The following is a 13,608-nucleotide window of genomic DNA, read 5'->3' as shown; positions in this document are numbered from 1 at the left end:
CACACTCTTAAATTGATTTCCAGAAACATGAACACACACGATTTTAGTTTTTGATTCGAATTTAGGAATCTGATTCTTAAGTTACCCTTGAAAAAAACTCACAAATGATTTCTATTAAGTTATGATTTAGAAAAACCCAAATGAGAACGAGATTGGAAAGATAGCCAGATGAGATATTTTCTTCAAAAAAAAGAGAGAGAGAAAAAGTTTAAAGTAAATCGGACCAAACTCGCAACAAAATAAAAAGTTTGGACCTGTGGTTGTAGTCCAAACTTTTTTGGATCAAATTGATAATTTTGAGGAAACCACATGGACCATTTGTGCAGTTTTGTCTTATGTAAAAGTACTTCCAATTTGTTCAACTTTGAAGGCATGGAATTTTTTTTTTTTTGACAATTTAGTCCGTTCTTGTGTTACAAGTAAAGTCGTGAATGGCATCCCCTTGAAAAAATGTGTTTCTAAGATAGGCTTATTTTATTGAGATTTTTTAATATTAGACGTTTATTTGTATATGTTTGAAATTACCAAAACACATTGGACACCAAAGTAAAATAATTATATAAGTGAAGTACCAAATTGACTTATTTATTTTTAGTTAATTATTATCTAGAAACTTAGTTTTAAAGATCACATATTAAATATCTGTGTTATAATTTTATAAAAATAAAGTTATGAATTTGAGTAAGAACGAAAGATATATTTTCTAATTATGACTTGCAATATATATATATATATATATATATATATATATATATATATATATATATATATATATATATATATATATATATATGTGGGAAAAGTAAATATGTGGCTGTCATATATGTAATATTAGGTATAGAACCATCAAAATTGATTTCATTTTAATTAAGAACATAATTTTTTTTTCTTTGTTAGCTATTTCCTATTGCTTTTGAACTCATATTATTCCTGATTACATAATTTATCTCCAATATCTATATATTTCAAATATTTTGTTTTTATTAGACTTCTAGAAGACTTTATAACTTTCTTTGACACCTACCATATATATATATATATATATATATATATATATATATATATATATATATATATATATATATATATATATATATATATACTTGCATGGTTCTTTTTGATGTGTTATGGGAAGAATTTTATTGGGATTTTAGTGAACAATTTTAATCTTTCATTATAATTTTCTAAATTAAATTTGAATATGAAGATTTAATTATAGGTATTTGATAATGTATTTTTATACATGGTTTGTAGTCTAAAATAAAATATTTAAAACTCCATAAAAATATGTACAAAGTCTATCATCTACTCTAATAGTGAATATAAGAAAGATGGTAGAAAGATTTTATTGCATTTTGTTAAAACTATGTAGTTATTGGTGGCTCTATACCTAATATTAGGTACATAAGAGTTACATATTCCCTAAGCTCTCTCTCTCTCTCTCTCTCTCTCTATATATATATATATATATATATATATATATATATATATATATATGTGTGTGTGTGTGTGTGTGTGTGTTCAGGTTCATTTGAGACCATTCTAATTTTGTGAGACCGTGAGACCAAATCTAAAAATAATTTTAAAATGTAAAATAAATGGAAAAATCCAAAAATTCTTTTTTTAAATATTATTTTCGGAACTTGAATTAACTAAAATTAAAATAAAATAAAATAAAATAAAATTCTATTTTTTTTTAAATAAGTGAAATATTCTAATAGAATATTACACTGACATATTCTAAAAAATAATTTTAAAATGCAGAATAAATGGAAAAATCTAAAAATTCTTTTTTTAAATATTATTTTCGGAACTTGAGTTAACTAAAAAAAATAAAAATAAATTCCATTTTTTTTGGAAACTACGTGAAATATTCTAATAGAATATTACACTGACATATTCTACAAAATAATTTTAAAATGCAAAATAAATGGAAAAATCCAAAAATTCTTTTTTTAAATATTATTTTCGGAACTTGAATTAACTAAAAAAAATTAAAAATAAAATAAAAATAAATAAATAAATAAAAGAATGCGTCTCACGGTCTCACAAAATTAGGCCGTCTCACATGAACCTAACCCTATATATATATATATATATATATATATATATATATATACACACACACACACACACACTAGTCGTTTGCCCGCGCAAAACGGCGGCGGTGAATAGTTTCTTTCAAGCAATTAATTACATTCGGAAACATATTATATTTCTAAGAGCACTTGCACCATTATCGATCGGTTTCACAAATATAAAAAGTGCAATGCCAAAACCAAAAAATATTGTGGTGGTGGATTCCATGGAGGAAAAGGAGATGAAGATTTGAATTAGTCTCCAGTCAACTATATTTTATACAAAAAAATTAGGGAACTCCAATTTGAATGAGCTTTTAAATTTCAAACGATTTGTCGAAAAGAAGTGTTTCAGATTTCGAATGCACCAGATACTAGAGAAGAGATATTTTAGGGGTACAAGTTGGGTCAAAATTGATGAAAATACTAATTCAATCCCTAAAAATAAGGAAATACTAATTTAAATGTGTTTTTAATACTTGTATTCCTAGCATTATCATTTGTAAGATATATATTATAATATTATTATATTAATAGTTGGTTGTACTTTAAGTTTAAAAACTTAAACGTTTTAAAAAAATATTATTATTATATTTATTCTATTTATAGAAATAGTAAGATTTCTTTTATAAGGTAGTGTGTGTGTGTGTGTGTGTGTATATATATATATATATATATATATATATATATATATATATATATATATATATATATATGGGTTTAGGTTATTTTTGGTCACTTAACTTTTGGTTTTGTACTCATTTGGTCACTTAACTATTTTTAAGTTTTAAAAGGTCATCAAACTTTTGATTTTGTGATCATTTAGTCACTTAACTTTTGGTTTGGTCACATTTAGTCACCTACTTTTAGATTTGTACTCATTTAGTCACCTAACTTTTAAAATTGTGCTCATTTAGTCACTAAACTTTAAAAAAAAAAGTTTAGTGACTAAATGAACATAATTTTAAAAGTTAGGTGACTAAATGTGACAAAACAAAAATTAAGTTGACAAATGGATACCTGCATACTTCAGTGACACAAGAATGTATGGATTGATGAAAACCACTTCAAGATCAGAAAGCATGAATTCCTTCTTCAACACTTACTCTCAATCTGGAAATTTACTTTTACATTTCATGATGAACTATGACACAACAGTTCAAAAACAAAGAAATACACAACAAAAGCTTGGTCATCAAACAAAGAAGGCGGTATATAAATTTATTTCACCACGACCAATAGAAAAACATGTTGCAAAAGTTTATACAAGTACATTGTTTTATGAAGTACATAAATAAATCTATGAAGGTTCCTGGTACTGCCAATACGAACATCTTGGAACAAAAAAAAGGATGGGAGTTATACAAAGTGGAGCAACTGAACAAAAACAGCGCTCTAAAAACAAAATTTAAGGTAATATATTCTTATTTTAAATTTTGTTGAATCAGCACATAGTATAATAAAATATTCATTTATGATTATAAAACACTTAATGCTTTAATTTTATTTTGAACAGATAGAAATAAAACTTCCAACAAATTATGTAAAATGTACTTGTGAACACTTCAACCGCTTTGGGAATTTGTGCAGACATGCATTCAACATACTCATGAAACATGGAATTAAGGAGATACCTGAACAATACATTGAGAATCTTTGGAGAAAGGATGTGATATAAAGGCATTATAATTTTGGTAGACATGTATATGATACATGAGACAGCAAAATTAACAGATCTGTTAATCAAGCATATTACAATTTTGAAGCATGTTTGGAATACGTAAGAAAAAATAAAGAAAAAATGGATTTGTTTGTTAAGAATATAGAAAGCATGCTGAAGGAATATGAAAACGATCCTACAAATGAATTGCAAAAGAATAGGACAGTTGTTGAAGAGGTAAAATATATTGACATCAATGTTCCAAATGTTCAAATCAATAAAGGATGCGGAAAGAAAAGAAGAGTTCAAAGTGCAACAGAAATAGCGTATAAGAATTCAAACAAACAACAAGAAGATGCTCAGAATGTTGAGAAATGGCTCATCATAACTTGCCGTGTAACGTCGTGATTTTTACCAAAAAAAATATTTCTTTTTAAAACATTTATTTAACAGAATACTTTAGCGGAAGACTTAGTTTTTCTTATCAAAACATTTTCAAAACCACAACGTTACTTCAAAACTTCAAACATAATTCCAAACCATTTAAAATGTAAACAATTGTACTTTAAAGTAAATAATAAAAAATGTGTCCAAGAATGGTATCGTTAATATAAATCTACTACCCATAAGAACCCCTCTCACCAAGGTCAATCTTCTAAACTGTCTGCACCAATCATAAGGCACAAAAGAGAAACGATACAAGTGTTAGCCCATGCTGAGTGAGTTCATAAAGTTGCACATAAAACATACAAACCCCAACTGGGTCAATCATTCATTTTATGATGAAGCATAAAAATGATAGATAAATACCACTTAGAAAACAACCGCATATCATAATTATTCAACCACAAAGATGCATATACGTTTAATCACATTTCTACCACATAACTGTAACGACCCAATTTTTACGTCCGAAAATTTCATTTTTAAGGTATTATTTTAGAAAACATTAATAAATAAAAACATTGTTTGTTCACACCATAACACATCGCAACCATGTTCTAAAAAGTCAAACCATACATCCCATCAAAATATCAGAGTACAATCCCAGTAAATCTCATAAATGCGGAAACCGAAGAGTGTGTGTATGACGTGCCGCTACCGCGCCGGCTCCTTCCCCTTCGATGCAGAGGTACCTGAAAACAAAACTGTAAACGTAAGCACAAAGCTTAGTGAGTTCCCCCAACGTACCGCATACCATACAAACACATAACATACGTATTGCCAGGCTATTCTGGGGTGCCTGACTACCCGGTACAGCCATTCTGGGGTGCCGACCTACCCATACGGCCATTCTGGGGTGCCGTCTGACCCGTGTGAAGCCATTCTGGGGTGCTGACTACCCATGTCAAGCCATTCTGGGGTGCTGACTACCCATCGATCCTAACAACCGATCCTCGGGGACTATTTCACCCCTACCACTACGATCACATATAACATAACAAGTCAGCATGCAAACATATCATCACATACTATCAGACGTATCTGGGGTGTCTGACTACCCTTCGGTCCTAACAACCAAACTCTACTACTATCACATACAACATATCATGCTAGCGTATAACATATTAGGTAATAGCAAACTTAGATGATATCACAAAGACAATCATCTATCATACATCTCCTACTGGTGGGTCGGCATTGTGGCCTTAGACCCACTGCTACTGGAAGGTAACTCACCTCAAAGTAGATGCTGAACTGATCGGGAACTAACTGACTGCTGCTGCTCCGGGAGTCCTTCGGCTGCAATTCCCACAACATACTCAATCAAACACTGCTAACTATCCTTTAGGTAAAATGACCATTTTACCCCCGGTCTAGCTCTAAACCAAAGCTAGAGTCAATTTTTCAGTTGACCCGACTCGCCGAGTGGATCTCCACTCGCCGAGTCCCTAGCAAACTATTGTCCTGGGTCCTTGGTTCTACTCGTCGAGTCGGGCTATGACTCGACGAGTTCACCTTCTAACTGACGTTCAACTCCTTCATCCCACTCGCCGAGTTGCATGAACAACTCGTCGAGTTCATCTTCATCCGATGAACACTTTATGCTAAGACTCGTCGAGTTGTATGAACAACTCGCCGAGTCTGTTCTTGATCTATGAAGATTGCCTTGGACTCGACGAGTCAGGGCATTGACTCGCCGAGTCCTAACATGGGTGAGTTCAGCTTCCAACTCACCGAGTCACCCCCTGTGACTCATGGCTCAACTCGACACATGAAGAAGGGACCAAATCGGTGACTCGCGACCAGACTCGCCGAGTCACCTATGCGACTCGCCGAGTCGTCGCCATGCATCCACCAAATACACAGATTTACTCGGTTTCAGTCCATGCCATTCATAGATCTGGACTTCTAGGACACAAATCACACGTAAAGTTTGCAACTTTACGTGTGGATATTCACTAATGTGGATTTTAGGGTGCAAAATGCCTCAAAAGGGTAGATCTAGGATGAACAAGCCACATGGGGCCATAAAGCTCACATATCTGAGCTCCTGGAGCTCAATATTGCCCAGATCTAAAGGTTAATCCACTTATTATGAGTCCTTAAGCACAAACAAGCTTGGAGAATTGCTCAAGAGTGTCCCAAATGACATCCTAAGCATAGAAACAGGGGAAAACGAGATATACCTCAAGGGAGATGTTGAAATGACACAAAGATGGCTGATCTCCTTCTCCTTTTCTTGATCTACTCCTCTTACTCCTCAAAACCTTCAAGAACACACCAAGAACACCTCAAACTCTCAAGGAAACAAGGGAAAACGATGTTGGGGGAGTTCTGGGGGTGAATGGGGACGAGTTGGGGCGGAATGAGAGTTTAAATAGGGTGCAAACCCTTGAAACTTAGGGTTTCATCCAGCAGCGGTGACTCGCCGAGTCCAGGATGTGGACTCGCCGAGTCGCCTACTTAAAACGTGTCCTGAGTCTCGTCCCTACTCGGCGAGTCGGACCCTATGACTCGCCGAGTCCAAGGCTAAATTAGGGCAATGCTCAAATAAAATTCACATACCGGAAACCAGGTGCTACAATAACATATATGATCAACCAAATACCACATAAGCAACCGCATAACATATAAATAATCACATTTCATATGTAAGCAACCTTTAATTGTTCAACCTTTTATTAATAACCAACCTTTGTTATATATTCAACCTTTTAATATGCAACCAACCTTTTGATACATTTTTCAACCTTCTATTTATAACCAACCTTTGTTATATATTCAACCTTTTAATATGCAACCAACCGTTTGTTACATGTTTAACCTTTTATTATATATATCCAACCGATTGATAGAAAAGTGTCTCTTAGTGCAACCTAACCCAGGAGAAACACCCTGTTCACTACTTGTGTGCACGGCCAGCCGAATGCTCTAAGTGGCTCATGACTTCCACCCGAAACACTAACCCCGTGACTCCACTTTCGCTACTCCGACTTTTCAAAGTACAAGTACCCCGCTGTGTCGTTCAGGATCGGTACAAACGGTGCCAAGTCCAATGATACACCTCCTAATTCCCACGTGATGTTTGCGCTGGCCGCGAACGAGGGACCAACATCACTCCAGCCCACGAACACCGAAATGCCCGCAAACCATGTGTCACACGGTCATCTAGAAAGACCGGCAAATAATCACCGTTGTGGCTATAGCTCTTCCTATAGGTACTCTTTCAACCTAGTAGGCACCCTCAATGATCCGGATAAGGTTTTAGGCAAAGATCATGAACTACCCAAACCCTCTACGCATAACCCCGCAATATCATTTATACATTAAGTAAAGCATGTAATTCATACAATATAAGTGTGCACTTAAACATGCAATATATTCATAACCAACACATCAAATCACTTCCAGACATCATTCTATCAAGCAACTTAAACCAGTGGTCATATACATCAAGTTCATCAAGGTATAAGCAACATAGCAATTAGGTCATAGCATGGCAATAGCACAAAGCATATATTAGCATCACAAATATCATATCATCATCAAGCACATGTAATGACATGGTCATCCTAAAGTGAATCAAATCACCATCTACGGATTGTGCATTTCAATAAAGCAACCTTAGTGAGTTAAAACTATGAACTCACCTTGTTCTGCGATAATAAAATATTACACTTATGCCTTGTTTCGTAAGCTCCTTAATCCTCAAGGTACCTAAACAATAAATATATTTTTTTATTTAGTTTAGGCTTTCAATATTTTATATTACAACTTAATCGCCCATTTGGTAGTGAAATCAATATGGCATAAAATTAGAATGCATAGCTATGGTCATAAAGTAAGGATGCGGTACAAGTAATTATCCCAAAATACCAGTAATGAACTAAATTGGTATTAAGGGTTGGGTTATTTAACAGATACCGTCTATAATACATCTATTTAATTTTTCTTAATTAAAAATATCCATACATTCTTAAAAGGACCTAACACAATCATATTAATTGTAAGGCCTTACACCAAGCGATCAAATATAAAAATAAGAAAAAACATCATAAATGGTCCCTATGGATTCCCAAAATCTGAAGTTTAGTCCCCGTGGTTTAAAAATGTCATAGATGGTCCCTATGCTTTTAAAACTTTTGACGATTGATCCTTATTGCTAACTCTGTTAACTTTTATCCGTTAACAAAGGGCATTTTCGTCATTTTACTGCCACAGGGACCATTTATGATGCTTTTTCTTATTTTTTTAAAGAAGAATTAAATATGATTATTTAATTTATAAAATCTCTCTCTCTCTCTCTCTCTCTCTCTCTCTTCCTTGCACATAAATATACTCCCTAAAGTTGCCGGTGGCGATCGTGTGGGATGCTGTGAAGATCACAAAAAATATTAGAAGTTATCAAATATGTCTCACGAATATTACTCATAGATATCTAGATCGAGATTGTGTTATTACTCTCGGCTCGTTATAGAAAAGAAGAACTGTCTCTGGATATGGAGCCTTCATCACCTCTATTACTGTAATTTGGAAAGTCACTAATGGAGGTGCTAGTTATTGGAGTCAAGTGAGTCTCCTTCTATACAGAGCATCAAATTTGGTTTAAGCATTCCTTTGGTTTTTTGATTTACAACATCTCATTGTCTGGGTTTTTTTATTTGCACCAATTACAACATTTCATCTTCTAGGTTTCCGTCCATCTCTACCATCCTTCTACATAAAACATCGATTGCAATGGTGTAAGTGTAATTATTTGGATTGATTACAGAATTTTTAATCTCATGGAATACCCTTTCATTACCCATGGAAAAAAACTGGTGTACACGACAACATCTGGTTCAAATGAATCTTAAATCAAATTTGGCTTATCGCTTCAACCTAAGAGTGGATCGGTTTGAAAAAACAGTTCTTGGAAATCTTGAAAAAGAATTGATTTTGTCATATCTAACCTGTGGCATCTGTTTTTCAATTGACAAGACTACAAAATTGGAATAAGTATGTGTATGGTGCCTAAACTGGTACAAGCGTCTAGTACAATGAGCAAGGAGAAACAATGGTGAATTGATGATCGGAGGCTCATGTTTTTCGGACCAGATTCAAGAACTCAAAAATAATCTATGGTGTTGCTTTAATTTTGACGATCTGAGGGTGATTCTTGATGATGGCTCTCAGATTGTTGTATTGGAGATGAAGGTCTTGACAGTGTACATCGACGAGAAATCGAGAGATGATGAAATCAACATTTAGGGAAGGCGATAACACACCTGAAACACCAGAACTTGAAATGAGAGATGATGAAATTGATTACAAGAAATCGGCATGTGGGGTGGGGATTGTACATCTACGGGAAATTGAATGGATTAGGTTTTGTTGGGGTTTGCTGCATCTTCATCTTGTAGAGAGATATGAGTGATTTCAGATTTTGGAGAGAGAGAGAGAGAAGGAGAGAGATGGAGAGAGGCGGTGGGAACCTTTTCATATTAAATTTTATTTTTTTCAAAAAAGAAAATAAGGAAAACCTCATAAATGGTCCCTGTGATAGTGAAATGACGAAAATGCCCTTCAGTTAACGGATAAAAGTTAACGGAGTTTGCAATAAGGACCAATCGTCAAAAGTTTTGAAAGCATAGGGACCATCTATGACGTTTTTAAACCACGGTGACTAAATTTCAGATTTTAGGAATCCACAGAGACCATTTATGATGTTTTTTCTAAAAATAATCATTAATTTATTCTAATAACCGATTATAAACCCAACATTTATTTTTATTATTAATACTCATCTCATAGCCTTGATCAATAATTCCGTTCTACTCATGTATCCACAAATCATTTGATATCTTTATTAACCTAACTAGGTTATAACTTATGGAAACGGTTGTTATATTTAAAATGATTACGTAGACAAAAAAAATATTAAATATAAATAAAATAAATGAATTAAAAGCAAAGTTATTCATGTATTTATATGAACTTTTAATTTAAGAATAATGTAAAGAATGTAATTAGAATAATGTATCTATGCTTTTTTGGGATACATTCTAAGAGATTTCATATGATTTTCAAAAGATAGATACCATATATTTCGAGATTGTTATTAGGATATTTTGAAAATTTGAATTAGATTGATTTGTTACAAAATAAAATGTAGAAAACATTATTTAAAAAAAAAAAAAAAAAAAAAATTACATGTCAAAGAGACATTAAAAAGAGATGTCATTTTTAGATTTTGTTTATTATAATATATAGATTGCTATATATTTATCATTCATTCGGATTTATATTGTTGCTGTTCAAAAGGTTTCAAGATTGTGTTTGACAAAAAAATAATATTTAAAATACCTTTTCAAGTATATAACATTTTACGTCTTGTAATTTTTATATAAAAAAATAGTTTGTAATTATTAAGACAATTATTTTTAGTCAATTAAGTTAGATACTTAGGTTTTTTATTAGTTTTAGCAACAACTCTTATTTGGTTTATCTAAATATAAATCACATCTCACAAATATATATCTGCATATTCAAACTTATTTGGTTTATTAGAATTAACTAATAACACTTTTTTGCAGGCTTGGTCATAAGCAAGAGATGAAACGTTTTTGACTTGTGATGTTGTTATCCTAAATACATATCTGTATATTCAAACATGTGTTGATAAATAAATTTTTTTTTGAGCAAATTACTAAAAAGGGACCATTTTATTGTAAGGTAACTTAAAGAAGAGTAGATATAAGCTTTGAATCGGTCAAAAAGCCAAATTTATAATGCGTCACTAACTAAAGAAATGGAAAATCATTTTTCATGGTAAGCAAAAAGGTCAAGCATCAGTGCATAGACAAACAAATCATGTTACATCCCTAGCTCCATCAGAAACACATAAACACAGAAATCTGAACGAATAACAAAATACAGAAAAAGCATTACCACCAAAGTCATTACATAGACAATATTGTCCTAAATACCTTTAACCATAGACGGTCATAATTTTATATCCATAAAAATATAGTAAAGATCAAATTTATTTCTTATTAAAACACAACATAATTCAAACGTCTTTAAAAATACTATCTTGGTAGTGAAATGTCCTAAATACCCTTATTAAAAAAATAAAACTTATTTATTAACACATTCTACTTTAATGTTGTTCCTCCTAGAGCATTGTACTTTGAAATATCTACTTGATTATAGAAATGGCATCCAATTACAAATGAGTGTTTGTGTTATTGGATAGATTTTATAAGTACAACGATGTAACAGACATAAAATTATGAGTAGAATTTTATAATCAAACAAGTGAAATATTTTAATGATATTTTTAGTTATAATATTTTTATAACTATGATATATAATTATTAGTTTTCAAGGGGCTAAATGCAAAAAAGCAATGTACTTTCATCGTTTTTGTCAAATACGTACATATGCGGACAAATTAATCTTTCCAGAATTTAAGAAACATAATTGATGTTGTAAATCCATAACAGTCCCCTCAAATCAAAAACCAATGGTGAAATGTTAAACAAAAACACATCTTAAAGGGTTAAACTCAAGAAATTACATCTCAAAAGAAATATTTGACACCTGTAATAAATAAATAAATGCTTAGAAAATTCTATATCAGTTTCATAATCAAAAGATGAAGCCAAGTAATTTACCAGATCAGACAAACAAATGGCCACCACCATGGTGATCCTGTATTCCATGGTTATTAGTAATTCCAACTTCAAAATACTAAAATTTGACTAAAGGTACAAATTGAGGCTTCCCTTATACTAAAGGTAATCATTGTTCCTTCTCTTCCTGAAGAAAAAAAAAACAAAAAAAAAAAACAAAAAAAAGCAAAAAAATAAGGTATGAATTCACCTCAAGGTTAACTAAAAAAATTTGAAAATATTACATTGTGTCATTCATGTCATTAACCCTTGAACGGTCTGAAGATGACAAAGCAGCATTCACCCCTGTAGGGGAATAAGCTCTCTTTCTTTGTACAACATAAAAAGATATATATTAAAAAATAAATAAATAATTGCTTAAAAAGAATGGAGATTGAGAAGTCAAAAGTCAACTTAACTTATATTGTGGTCAATAAGGATCTTGGATATGAGGCTACAATCATCTGTGTATACTTGAAGTGCATACATGCTCCTTTTTTTAACTGGAATCATGTCACTTAGTCAGAAAATGTCTTAATTTTAGGTTGTTGTTTCTTTTTGTGTAAAAATATGATTAAAGAAATTAAAAGGATGAAATGAAGAGTACCCTTACTTGCATCTAAAAAGAAAAAATAAAATCACAAAGTTAAGATCCATGTTGTGAATCATCGTAAGACATTTTCCAAGTCTTGCACTTCAGACATGAAAATGTTTGGCCCAACTTCAGTAAAAACATGAATATATGAAATGGTTAGTAGATGTCGAATGAGTTGTACATTAAATTTGATAATGAATTAAACATTCACATATTTCCATCAAGAATTAAGAAAAAAATATTCTAAAAATAAAGATGGAATTTAAAGTTGCAACCTATAAAAGTGATATTGAATGAAGAATCGCCTTGGGTTTCTCCACCAATATATACAAAGACCTTGATAATATGTAATAATCTTGAAATTAACTATGAAAGGAAAAAAAAAACAAAAAAGAACCTTAGAAACATAATGTTATTTTCTCAAACACTTGGAAATCTTGATAATATGTACATCAATAATCTTTAAAATCTCTCTCAAATCTCTCTAGGTATGTGAAATCTCTCCCAAAGCTCTTCAAGTATGTGAAATCTCTCCCAAATCTCTCCCTGTATGAGAAATCTCTCCAAGAATGTGAAATCTCTCCCAAATCTCTCTCTGCATGAGAAATCTCTCCAAGTATGTCAAATCTCTCCAAAATCTCTCTCAAAACCTCTTTTAATTTTTCGTAATCATTTGGGGCGACCCGACACTTGACTTGGTGAAAAACCATTAGAAACGGGATGATACCTTAGAAAATAGCCTTGTAGGACCGAAGTCCCTCTATAGGGACCAAACCCTCCTTGAGTCGAAGTCCCAATAAGCAAGACCGAACTCACCCTTGAGTAGCCGCAACCATCGACCCTGGAGCACCACATCCGAACTTCGCCTACGGTCCCTCTTGACGAGCCGCCTGCGGTACCTGCTCGGACCGCAGTCCCCTCCCCCTCGGACCCAATTCAGTGACCAAGCCACTGCGGTTCTAGGGCTGCTAAGATCGGACCCTCGCCCTTGACTTCAGATTTCCCATTTTTCCAACGGGTTTTCAACCACGACTCCGTTTTAAACCCGTTTTTAATTATTTTAACGAGGGATTTTCACCCAAACTTATATTTTGACATATAAGGTCCCATATATTCATAAATTCAACATATTTTTAAGGAGATCCTTATTTAAGAATAAAATATATTAAGTAAGAT

The 13,608-nt window shown here is 32.4% G+C and overlaps 1 protein-coding gene across 1 annotated transcript; it reads left to right on the top strand.

Annotated features, from left to right (window-relative positions):
• Positions 1 to 3,121: 3,121 nt before the first annotated feature.
• On the top strand, positions 3,122 to 3,756 carry LOC145047096 (protein FAR-RED IMPAIRED RESPONSE 1-like). Its single transcript, XM_078995339.1, has 3 exons — positions 3,122 to 3,289; positions 3,387 to 3,491; positions 3,595 to 3,756. Exons 1-3 carry the CDS (start codon positions 3,122 to 3,124, stop codon positions 3,754 to 3,756), a joined length of 435 nt encoding a protein of 144 aa, XP_078851465.1.
• The last annotated feature ends 9,852 nt before the right edge of the window (positions 3,757 to 13,608 follow it).

This window comes from Lactuca saligna, chromosome 5, assembly GCF_052625555.1.
Source record: "Lactuca saligna cultivar CGN05327 chromosome 5, ASM5262555v1, whole genome shotgun sequence".
Lineage (NCBI taxonomy): Eukaryota > Viridiplantae > Streptophyta > Magnoliopsida > Asterales > Asteraceae > Lactuca > Lactuca saligna.
This window is presented reverse-complemented; position numbering and strand designations above follow the sequence as displayed.